The 13,135-nt window shown below is 35.1% G+C and overlaps 1 protein-coding gene across 4 annotated transcripts in view; it reads right to left on the bottom strand.

Annotated features, from left to right (window-relative positions):
- The window catches only part of Fstl5 (follistatin like 5), an 829,526-nt gene that overhangs the window by 522,502 nt on the left and 293,889 nt on the right, over positions 1-13,135 (bottom strand). For all 4 annotated transcript variants that reach the window (XM_070012485.1, XM_070012487.1, XM_070012486.1 and 1 more), the window contains exon 4: positions 6,376-6,624. In XM_070012485.1, coding sequence (XP_069868586.1) covers positions 6,376-6,624 — 249 coding nt within the window. The remainder of the gene's footprint in view (positions 1-6,375; positions 6,625-13,135) is intronic.

Here is a 13,135-nt window from a genome sequence, read left to right as displayed (position 1 = left end):
ACAAAGAAAACCAGAAGTGGCACTGTGGCTCAAGGTAGAGTGCTACGTTTGAGCAAAAGAAGCCTAAGGACAGTGTCCAGGCCCTGAGTTCAAGCCCCACAACTGGCAAAAAAAAAAAAAAAGAAGTAACCTTGAGATTGATATTTTTGGAAAAGATAGGAAGGACTAGATATTTGGAACGTGAGTTATGATACAGACTTACCCTTCAGGAAGCTCAGGATCTAGAAATAACCATTCAAGGCTGTCTCAAAGGGGGAACAAGATGGCCAAACTTTTTTTTTTAATCTAATGATAAATCATTTGGATTGTGAATAGCATTATTTAACAGTCATATGTTTTATGTTATATTTGGGATAAAATAATTACCCCTATTACTACAGTTACATTTTCACAAAACTATATTCACACATACATATACATAATTCTCATAAACTATCATGAATTTACTTCATGAATGGGACAAATAATAATGTGCAGTTGTTATACACTGTTTAATAATGAAACTTTTGTAAAACACAATAATAAAATTATAATTTTGATAACAATTTTAATTTTTTGAGAAGTGTTTTCTTGCATTATAATTTCCTTGATTTAGAAAATATAATACTTTATGCAAAAAATTGGTATGCAATACTGTCTTCGGCTGATTATATTTGTATCTACTAGGAAGCCTTTGGCGAGAGAAATAGTTATAAGGCAAAACACTTGTCACAAAAATAAATAGCTTGGCAGTGTATGAAAATATAACATTTTATGTTATGTTCAAGATTTTAGCAAAGCATTTGGTGCTAATAAACAAAGATTATATATCTTATATAATATTTTATATCTTCTAGCCAAATATTTTAAGACTAAATAAGAGCCGGGCCCCGGTGGCTCACGCTTGTAATCCTAGCTACTCAGGAGGCTGAAATCTGAGTATCTCGGTTCAAAGCCAGCCCGAGCAGGAAAGTCGGTGAGACTCTTATCTCCAATAAACAACTAGAAAGCCAGAAGTGACACTGTGGCTCAAACGATAGAGAGCTCGCCTTGAGCTGAAGAGTGCAAGGAGAGTGCCCAAGCCCAGAATTCAAGCCCCACTACTGACAAAAAAAAAAAGAAGGCTAAATAAATGTGAATGTGGATAAATTAGAAATGTATTTTAAGTACATTTTCTATCTATAGTAAAATGCTTGGTAAATTTATGTGTACTTCCTGTGTATGTGAGTGTCAGTTGTGGGGCTAGAACTCAGGATTAGTGCACTGTCCTTGGGCACTAGCCTTGAGCTAGTTGACTCACAGCTCCACTTCAGGCTTTTTTTTTTTGTACTTGACTTAGATAATAGTCTCATGATTGAACAAGCTTACATTCCCACCAATGTGTAATATAGTTCTCTTTTGGCTGCACCCTCACTAACATTTGTTATTATTTGTTTTCTTGAAATGACAGTTCTAACTGGGATAAGGTGGAATCTCAGCACGCTTTCTCTCATTATCAATATATAGAATGTGCCTATAAATGTGCAAGTAAACATGTTGAGTGGCATGCAAGTAGCTCCAAATGAATTAACTGAATTATAATAGATGCTATATAGAGTTTAATTAATACGATCTTTTTAGAAAGACTAAGTCAAAGCCCAACAAAATAAGCACCAAGTATTGGGTACTTGCAATGGGAGGTTGAGTCAAGGAGAGAGGATGAAAAATGAGGGGCAGAGGGGTAGAAAGAAGTCAAGAATTCACTGACCAAAGGGTTGGGTCAAAGGGGGAATGAGATTTTTGAAGCAGGTGACCCAGATCAAGATGCATTATATTCATATACTGCTTTGTAAAATGATATCTCCCTTGTACAATTTCTAAAAGATAAAAAATAAAATCTCATGGACTTTCCTGCCTGGGATAGATTCAAATCAAGATCCTTAGATATTAGCCTCCTGAGTAGCTGGTATAACAGTTATGAGCCACTGTCACCAGCTCATGTGTACGTTTTAGAGTTCTAAATTTCAAACACTATGATTATTAGAGAGACATTTCAGGTTTTAATACAAAGAATATTTACACATATAAGTATATATCAAAATATTCCAAAATGGAAAGCTTTAATGTCGATTCCAAGCATAACACCATGAAGTTAATTGCACTGACTCAAAATACATGCTTTTAATGACAAAAATCAGAGTACCTTGTCATAATAAACAATTATAATTACAATTTCCAACATATATCAGACAAATGTAATGTACAAAAAAAATGGTGTTAAATATAAAAAGATAACAGAAAATGCAAATTACAGAATATAAGCATTTTCCAATAATATTTAGAGCTTTTTATATATAATTTGGGATAGATTAGCATACATTTATGAGAAATATTATACAAATTTCATTCATCTTTTCTAGTGTCTCTCATTGGTATTATTTTAAAAAATATTCTATAGTGTCTCTCATTAACAATAATTTATGCTATAATGTAAACAGGATATTGTCTCTGAAATGATCCATGGATCTTTTTCAGATTTATTGTTTTATTTATGTTCGCGTGTGTGTGTATTAAACATTATGTTATAAGTCCCTTCATTTACCAAAATAATCAACAAAATAGTAAAGATGTATCTAACTATTGATATCTATTTAAATATCTATACATCTATATATATGTATATATAGTTATGTATATTTATGTGCTTTCTCTGGGGCTTTTCCACTCAAAGCTAGCACTCTACCACTTGGTTCAGAACTTTACTTCTAAATTTCAGAAGTTTAGGACAAAATTCTCATGGACTTTTTTGTTCTCACTGGCTTTAAAATGTAATCCTCAGATTTAAGCCTCCTGAGTAGCTAAGATTATAAACAAGAGCCACTGACACCCAACCCAAAGGCCTTAATATTTTTAATGAACTTACAGTAACAGCAAGTGTTTGATCAGGGTCAATATAAATATTTTTTGGTAAGGCCTACATAAACACACTTTTGGCTTTGTGTGTCACCAGATTTCAGTGACAGTACAGTACTCAATTCTATTTGTGATGCAAAAATACTAGAGAAATGAATAAAACTGTTCTTTAGTAAGACCATATATAATAATGTAAGTCTTGTCTTGGATTTTACTAAGATCTTTGTTGACAGTCCTGGAGGAACATCAATTCCAAATTTCAAACTATACTTTAAAGCTGTGGTTATAAAATCATCTTAGAACTGGCACACAGGATGGAGGACCAATGGAATAAAATTGAAGGTGCAGAAATGATCCCACAGACCTATAGTCACCTAATATTTGATAAGGAGCCAAAGATATGAGATGGAAGAAAGATAGCCTCTTCAGTAAATGGTGCTGGATAAACATGTGCAGAAAACTGCAGTTAGATCCGTATATATCACCCTGCACCAGAAGCAACTCCAAATGGATCATAGACCTTGAGGTAAGATCAAATACATTGAAAATATTATAGGAAAGGATAGGGGATACACTAACCCTTTGGCACAGATCAAAACTTCCTAAATAAAGATCCAGAAACACAAGAAATGAAAAATTGGCTGGATAACTGGGATCACATTAAACTGAAGAGCTTCTGCATGGCAAAGGACATAGCTAGCAAGATAAATAGAAAACCCACAGATTGGGAGAAGACCTTCAGTAGCTATACAACAGTCACATAAACAAACACCCGTTAATAAGTGTGCTAAAGAGTTAGAGACTTCTCTGGTGAAGAAATAAGAATGATCAATAGACACATGAAGAAATGTTCAACATCTCCCAGGAGAAAATGAGGGAGGAGGTGACAGTATTTAGAAAGAAATGTACTCATTCCTTTATTTATGTAACTGTAATCCTCATTCATCAGGTTAAGAATAAAATTTTTAAAGTTAAAAAATAAATAAAAGTATAATGACTAAAATCAAAGAAAATGCAAATGAAAACTACATTTAGATTCTACCTAATCCCAGTTAGCATGGCCATTATCAGGAAAACGAATAGTAACGGATGCTAGGGGATGTGGGCAAAAGGGAATGTTACTACAGTGTTGGTAGGAATGTAAACTGGTTCAACCACTCTTGAAAGCAGTATGAAAGTTACTCAAAAGGCTCCACTGTAACCCAGAAATCCTACTCCTGGACACTTACCCAAATGATCACAAACAAGGCCACACTAAAGATACCGATATGCTATGTTCATTGTAGCATTGTTTACCATAGGCAAGATATGGAATCAGCCCAAGTGCCCCTTAGAAGATGAATGGATCAAGAAAATATGGTATATATACACATTGGAATTCTACTCATCAGTCAGGAAGAATAATATTATACCATCCCTAAGGAAATGGAAAGACTTGAAAAAATATATTAAGGGAAGTAAGCCAGACCCAGAGAAACATAGCTTACCAGATTTCCTTCATTTGTAGTAGCAAGAATGTGCCTACAAATCTACAAGTAAACTTAATATTTTGGTTGCTTCTTCCATTGGGCCAATATAGAAAGCAAGATAACTTGCTAAAATCCTATATAAAATAATTTCCAATCACAGAAATTATGTTAGCTATAACAACGTCAGGCCAACTTTACAGAAGTTGTACACTCAAATTTGTCTAATTGTGTATTAATAGGAATAGTACTTTTTATCCTACAAGTTGTCTGAATGCCTTCAACTGAAATAAAGTCACTTTATGAGTTAGTTGTTGGCCAAGCAAAACTCCAAATTAAACCAAAAAAATCCTCAATATCAGAGATTTTGGGAACATGATAACCCTGGGTTAATATCCAGGATAAAATAGATATTTAATAATGTAGATGATGAGAATACATTTTGAATTAAACAAATGTAATGAACATTCTTAGAAGAAGTGTGAAAGACAAAAGTTTTTCAAAATTGTTTATGCAGTAAACAGTATTTTTTTTTACTATTCATATGTCTCAGTTTTATTTATACACTGAAAGGAATTATGCTTAAGCATCTATCTATAAAATAGAGTAGCAAACACAGTAGATTATCTTTCCATGTGTTATTTACTATCACACATTTGCATATAGTCTGTTCATGGAAATTATATGAGCAGAGCTTAAGTTTGAGAATAAAAGTGTAAAGTACAATGCATTTACATAGTTACTTGCTATTTGCTTAATTAATGATATCTTATATCGGTGCAGTAATGTAATCTTCAATCTACTCTCTGAGAATAAAGTGACAAAATTATTCTGTGACCCTCAAAATACTGTGCTATAAAACCACATTTCAGGACATGTAATATAGATTTGATAGAAAAAGGGAATCAACTGAACTTCAAAGCAAAACATCTAAGTATGAGTATAAAAAAAGAATCCAGCATGATAAGATCCTCTAAATAATGTAGTAAGTACATATTGCATCGTGCTAAGTAAATGATCTCTACAAGATTGTCTGTTGAATGTGTTTGTAGTAGTCACAATGACAATACATCACATTTTATGTTATTTGATAAGCTACATGTGTCATTTATATCATCCTAAAATTAGTACTTTTCCAAGAACTAGAAGAGATATGGATTTAATTCCACAAATATCAGGCTAGAGAGGCACTACATTATATTATAGCCATCAGTTTAAGAATGAAAATATCTTATTATTTTAATCTATAAAGACAACTAAGGACTGGCATGAAAATTGGAGCTTGGAAATCTTCCAAGGACAAGGAATAAATGATTGATCATTGATTTATCAAAATGATGAAGTTCCATGTAATTAAATCAAGAAGTTTATTATGAGTGCAAATTATTAGTAAGAAAAATTTCCCCAACATAAATGAACTATATTCATTCTGAACAATTAAATTATAGATAAAATGAAATGTTAATATCAATTTATTTCTCTAGCATGTTGAAATAATAAATTACTAATCACATTCAAAAACTATTATTTCAATGACACAAATGTAAATACTAATTCTTCACTAATTAAACCTGTCATCATCAAAGATTTCCTTATTGAGTTTGATATGAATTCTTCAAAGTTATTTTAGGATCTTGGCCATTTGAATTACATGATGCAAACTGAAACCATCACATTTAATTTGTAAGAAATCTAGATTGTCTCAGCATGGCTTGGCATTCACTCTTCCGTCATTACACTCCAGGTACTTTTGTTTGGGTGGATTTGGCCAGTAGAGTGAATTGGTCAATACAAAGCCATATGGTGCATTGTTTAAAACTATATTGCATTGTTAGTCCTAGCTTGGCCACCTTTAAGTAACTAAATATCAGGAGTGAATCCATGTAATTTTCCATTGGACTAATTACTGGACTAATAACTAAACTTAATTCATTTTCTTTTTTCTAGAAAATTAGACTAGAGTTTAAACATAGAAGTGCAAATAGAGGATAGAAAGAACATTAAAGAGAGTGATACCTTAGGTCCACTCTGTGTTTACCTTTAAAGAAGCAGTCTTCATTGTGAACAATGGTTATCTTTTGCTTTTTCAGACACGCTGCTCTGTGTACTTCACAGTGGTTTGCATAGAATTCTCCATCTGACCCACACACAGGTTTGTAATGCCGTTTGCAATGATCCATACAGGCACATTCTGCATGGCCTGTCTCTCTGTTGATTACACAGTGTCTTCCCAAGCCACAATACTTGTTTTCACAAGATCCAAAAAAGCCATCCTGAATAAGAAATTCTGAAAATAAAAAAACAGAAAATGATTTGTTTCCAATGTTCAAATATTAAATACATTTGACTATAACAAATACTCAGCATGTTCTAAAGCAGTCTTTGAAAGTCAAATTTCTTGCACTGTTTTTGGGCAGGAGAGGCTGATAACAAAACCCACAGACAAAGTTTTTCTGAAAGCACTCAACATTCTTTCTCAGGTTCTCTCCTTGAGCTATATTCTCTTTTATCAGAAAACTCTGAGGTTTTATTTTTTTATTGTGAAAGTACTGTACAGGGGGGTTACAATTACATGGGCAAGATAATGAGTACATTTCTTATCAAGCATTGCAGCCTCCTCCTTTGTTTACTCTTCACATCCCTTCCCAGCCTTCCCCAGTACCCCCACCTAATCCTCCCTCCCCCAACAAAGTTGGAAAGTTAGTTTTCGACATGACAACTTGTACTTCTCATTGTTGCAACGGGTCCGCCTGTATCCTTAAACGATTTGTTTTTCCCCTTCTCCTCCACAAATTATACCGACATCAAATATAGTGAAAGCAGGGGTTATACTGTGGGGGAAGGAAATAGAAAGCAACAAAGAAATAATCTTTTAAATGCTTTAGAAACAAATGCATGAAAGAAAAACAAACATTTAAATACATATCTAAGGGTTCATTTTCCTAACATCACATTATCTGACCTTTTCTGCTTGACTCATACATATACTAGATGTTGCAAATAAGGGAAAACATGGGCCCTATGTTTCTTTGGGCTTGGCTTACTTCACTTAATATAAACTTTTCCAAGACTTTCTATTTCCTAACAAGTGGGGCAATGTCGTTCTTTCTGATGGAGGCATAGAATTCCATTGTGTATATATACCACATTTTCTTGATCCATTCATCTACTGAGGGTCATCTGGGTGGGTTCCATATCTTAGCTATGGTGAATAATGCTTCAATAAACATAGTTGTGCTGCTAGCTTTAGTGTGGTCTTGTTTGTAAACATTTGGGTAAATGCCCAAAAGTGGGATTGGTGGGTCATAGGGGAGCTCTATGTGAAGTCTTTTGAGGAACCTCCATACTGCTTTCCAAAGTGGTTGAACAAGTATACACTCCCACCAACAATGAAGTAAGGTTACCTTCTGTCCACATCCCCTCCAGCATCTGTTGTTGTTAGAGTTCTTGATTTTTGCCATTCTAACTGGGGTGAGGTGGTATATCAATGTTGCTTTGATTTGCATTTCTTTTATGGCTAATGAGGTTGGGCATTTCTTCATGTGTCTATTGGCCATCCTTCTTTCTTCTTCAGAGAAGTTTCCCTTTAAGTCTTTAGCCCACTTATTTATTGGGCAGTTGTTTTTTTGAGCATTTGTTGTTGGGGGATTTAATTTTTTGAGTACCAGGTATATTTTAGATATGAGACCCTTGTCCATTGTATGGCTAGTGAAGATCTTCTCCCAATCTGTGGGCTTTCTATTGATCTTGCTAGCTATGTCCTTTGCCATGCAGAAGCTCTGCAACTTCTTGCAATCCCATTTTTCCAACCTTTCTTTGATTTGTTGTGTTTCCGGGTCTACATTCAGACAATTTTGGCCTGAGCCAAGGAGACCTAGGGTTTCTCCTATTCCATCCTGTAATATTTTCAGAGTGTCTGCTATGACTCCGAGATCTTTGATCCATTTGGAGTTGATTCTGGTGCAGGGTGATTTTTGAGAATCTAGATTTAGTTTTCTAAAAGGAGTTAACGAATTTTGCCAGCACCATTTACTGAAGAGGCTGTCTTTCTTCCATTCTATTGTTTTAGCTCCCTTATCGAAGATTAGATGGCTATAGGTCTGTAGGTTCATTTCTGGGTTTTCAATTCTATTCCAATGGTGCTGAAGTCTGTTCTTGTGCCAGTACCAAGCTGTTTTGATTACTATGGCTTTATAGTAGAGTTTGAAATTTGGTATTGATATTGCTGCAGCAGTATTCTTTCCGTTGAGGAGCATTTTGCTATTCGGGGTCTTTTATTGTTCCATATGAAATTTTGGAATGCCTCTTCTATTTCCTTGAAGCATGAGGTTGGAATTTTGATAGGTATTCCATTGAATTTGTAGATAAACTTGGCAAGTATTGCCATTTTCACGATGTTAATCTTTCCAATCCAGGAGCATGGGCGGTTTTGCCATCTCTAATTTCCTTTTTTATTTCCTTTCTCAAGTTTTTAAAGTTTTCATCATAGAGGTCCTTCACTTTTTTGGTTAAGTTAATTCCTAGGTATTTTATTTTTTGTGGGGCTATTACAAATGGAGTTGCTTTCCTAATTTTAGCCACAATTTTCTCAATGTTGGCATACAGAAAAGCAATTGATTTTGGGGGGTTAATTTCATACCCTGCTCCTTGCCAAAGTTTTGAATCAGCTTGAGTAATTTGGGAGTGGAGTCTATGGGATTCTTTAAATACAAGATCATGTCATCTGCAAAGAGGGAGAGTTTTCTTTCTTTTTTCCCTATTTCGATCCACTTTATGTTTGCGTCTTGTGTTATTGCTGTAGCTAGGCATTCTAATATTAGATTGAAGAGAAGAGGAGAGATTGGACATCGTTGTCTTGTTCCTGAGTTAAGAGGAAATGGCTTTAGTTTTTCACCATTAACTATAATGCTGTCTTTAGGTTTGTCATATACAGCCTTTATTGTATTGAGGAATGTTCCATGGATTCCTAATTTTTCCAAAACCTTCATCATAAAGGGGTGTTGGATCTAGTCGAATGCTTTTTCTGTAGCTATTGAGATAACCATGTGGTTCTTATCCTTGGTCATGTTGATGTGATGAATAATATTAATTGATTTGCATATATTGAATCAGATTTGCATTCCTGAAATGAATCCTGTTTGATCATGGTGTATGTTTTTTTGGATGAATTATTGAATACGATTCATCAAAATTTTGTTGAGAAGTTTTGGATCAATGTTCATCAAAGAAATGGGCCTATAGTTCTCTTTCTTTGATGAGTCCCTGCCTGGTTTTGGGATGAGGGTTATGATGGCTTCATAGAATGTGTTGGGTAGTGAACTTTCTCTTTCAAATTCATTGAAGTTTTTAGGAGTATTGCTGTGAGCTCTGCTTTGAAGGCCTTGTAGAATTCTGCTGTAAAACCATCTGGTCCTGGACTTTTCTTAGCTTGGAGGTCTCTTATTGCTGTTTCTGTTTCAATGCTTGATATGGGCCTGTTAAGATGGTTTAATTCATCTTGGTTTAGTTTTGGCATGTCAATATTTGCAAGGAAAAGGTCCATTTCTGTCAAGTTCTCAAATTTATTAGCATAAAGTTTTGAGAAGTATTCCCTTATAATGTTCTGAATCTTTGTTGTTTCCGTGGTGATGTTTCCATTCTCATCTCTGAGTTTATTTATTTTGGTGTGTCCTCTTCTTTTTCTGATAAGATTTGCTAAGGGTCTGTCAATTTTGTTAATTTTTTCGAAGAACTAACTCTTTGTTTTGTTGAATCTTTGTATAGTTTTTTTGGATTCTAATTCATTTAATTCTGATTTAATTTTAATTATTTCTTTCCATCTATTGGATTGGGGTTTATCTTGCTGCTCTTTTTCAAGGAGGTTTAGATGTGTCATTATATTGTTGGTTTCAGGAGCTCAGAGCTATAAACTTGCCTCTGAGTACTGCGTTTGCTGTGTCCCATAGGAGCTGGTAATTTGTGTGCTTGTTTTTGTTGCATTGCATGAACACTTGAATTTCCTTTCTAATCTCTTCCATGACCCACTCATGATTCAGCAGTGTGTTGTTCAGCCTCCATGTGTTACCGGACTTTCTTTCGTGGCTTTTGGTGTTGAGTTCTAATTTTATTCCCTTGTGGTCAGAGAGAATGCAAGGTATAACTTCAATGTTTCTGCATTTGGACAGGTTTGCTTTGTGGCTTGAAATGTGGTCTATTTTAGAAAATGTTCCATGTGCTGCTGAGAAAAACGTGTATTCTGATGCTGCTGGGTGAAATATTCAGAAGATATCTGTTAAATCTAGTTGATCTATGCACTGGTTTAGGTCTGCGTTTTCTCTGTTGCATTTTTGCCGAGTTGATCTATCTAGTGGGGAGAGTGTTGTGTTAAAATCCCCAACAATTAATGTCTTTGAATCTATCTGGGATTTGAGGGAAGGTAGTGTTTCTTGGATTAATTTGGGTGCTCCATTGTTTGGCGAGTAGATATTTAGAATTGTAATATCCTACTGAAGGAGAGATCACTTAATTAGTATGTAGTGACCTTCTTTATCTCTTCTCACAAATTTAAATTTGAAGTCTATTTTATCTGATATTAGGACTGCAACTCCTGCCAGTTTATCGGGCCATTTGCTTGCTAGATTTTGTCCTAGCCTTTCACATTGAAAATTTGTTCGTTTTAAAGGGCAAGGTGTGACTCCTGAAGGCAGCAGATAGAAGGATCTTGCTTTTTAATCCAACTAGACAGTCTATGTCGCTTAATTGGAGAGTTAAGTCCCTTAATGTTAAGAGATAAAATTTAGAGGTATTTGGGAGTTTCTGCCATGTTATCCACCTCCTTGCGGGCTGCGAAAACTGTTTCTTCCTACGTTTCTTGGATTCTTAGTTTGGGTGCAGTTTCTTGGCCTTTATTGTGGTCTTGTTGGTTTTCTCTGTGTAGGAAATCTTTAATAATCTTTTGTAGGGCTGGTTTGGTGGAGATGTATTGTTTCAATTTTTCTTTAATCTGGAAGGTTTTTATTTGGCCTTCAGTTATGAAGGAGCGTTTAACTGGGTACAGTATTCTTCGTTGATAGTTGTTTGTTTTTAGGGCATGGCATTCCAGGCTCTTCTTGCTTTGATTGTCTCTGCTGAGAAATCTGAGGTGATTCTAATCGGTTTCCCTTTATAGGTGATTAATCTTTTCTCCTTGACAGCTTTAAGGATCTTTTCCTTGGTCTTAGTTGATCCTGTGTGGATTATAATGTGACAGTGGGATGTCCTATTCTGGTCTGGTCTATTTGGAGTTCAAAAAGCTTCTTGTATCTAAATAGGCCTATCTTTTTGCATGTTTGGGAAGTTTTCTTCTAGGATCCTGTTAACCAAATATCCTAGAGTATTAAGTTCTGTTTGTATGTGGTCCTCTACACCTCTAATCCTTAGATTAGGCCTTCTGATGTTGTCTTCTAAGTGTTGGATAGATCTATCATATTTCTTGGACTTGTCTTGGATGGTTGTTAGTTTCTTTATAATATCTAGGCTGTCTTCAATCCCGAGATTGGATCTTCTGCATGGTCTAACCTGCTGTCAAGACTTTCTACTTGGATTTTTATTTATTTTCCTTCTAATTGGTCAGCTTTGATGGCTTCAAATTCTTTATTGAAGCTTTGTTTTAGATCTTGTATGAACTTCTTTACTTCCTTAATTTGTGGTTCCGTGTTTATTCTCAAATCACTTCGTTGATTGGTTATGGTTTCCTTGGACTTCCATTCCTTCTGTTCGATTCCATTCAGCATTCCTTTTGTGGTCTCCCTGACTTCCTTCAGCTCTTTGTTAATGGATCCCATGAATGCCTTTAGTGATCTTTGTGTATTCTCATCCTGATCTCTCAATTCCTATATTACTCTTTGCTTAGCTTCCTCCCTCTCCCGTTCGTGCCATTCCTGTAGTTCTCTTTGAGTGTTCTCAGACTGTTCACACCATTCCTGCCTTTCTCTTTGAGTATTCTCAAGCTGCTCACGCAAATCCTGTATCAGTTTTTGAGTAGCCTCCTCACGCTCATGATATTCCTGTATAAACCTTTGGATTGCCTCCTATCTCTCCGTATCGCGCTCATACAGAATCCTTTGTAGGTTTTCAATCTTTTCTTGCATTGACCTTTTGTTTGCCTCCTCTCTCTCCCTATCATGCTCATACAGAGTCCTTTATATGTTTTCAATCTTTTCATTTATCATGTTTGCCAACAGTGTTTTTAGAGCTATTTGGGAACTCTCCTCTGGATCATTCATTATCTGTTCTTTCCCCTGATTATCATGAGTGGGAGTTGAGATACCCGGACTTGCCATTTTTCTTGTGTTTTTCCAGCTTACTCTGCCCATTTGGGATGAAAATAACACCAGTTTTTTTGCTAGCACACTCTCTTAAGGCAAGCATCAACCAAAGTCAGAATTTGCACAGTCAATAGTCTACAGATACAATCTAGTTCAACAGATACATCTATTCAACATCAAACAACTATATATTAATGGGCTACGAACCACAAAGAAGACTTTGGAAAACCAGAAATTATTAGTGTTAGGGAGAGATCTGGGTAAAAAATAGGAATAGACTGATGTTGGAAGGCACAGGGATAGTTAACTAAGTCCTAATCTCAAAGCAGGAAATAGCTTGGGTAGGATGAAAGTAGAGAGAGAAAAAAAAGAAGAAAGAGAAAGGGAAAAGAAAAGAGAGCAGAAAAAATACAAAGTAAAAATTAATAATATTATGCAGATCCAAAACCAAAATGTTCAGAGAAGAACGTGAATATAATGAGAGAAGGGGAGGGATATAAAGGAGATGTGAAA

Source organism: Dipodomys merriami, unplaced genomic scaffold (genome assembly GCF_024711535.1).
Source record: "Dipodomys merriami isolate MVZ:Mamm:240054 unplaced genomic scaffold, mDipMer1.0.p SCAF_9, whole genome shotgun sequence".
Classification (NCBI taxonomy): Eukaryota; Metazoa; Chordata; class Mammalia; order Rodentia; family Heteromyidae; genus Dipodomys; species Dipodomys merriami.
Note: the sequence above shows the minus strand (reverse complement) of the source record. Positions and strands in the feature narration are given on the sequence as shown.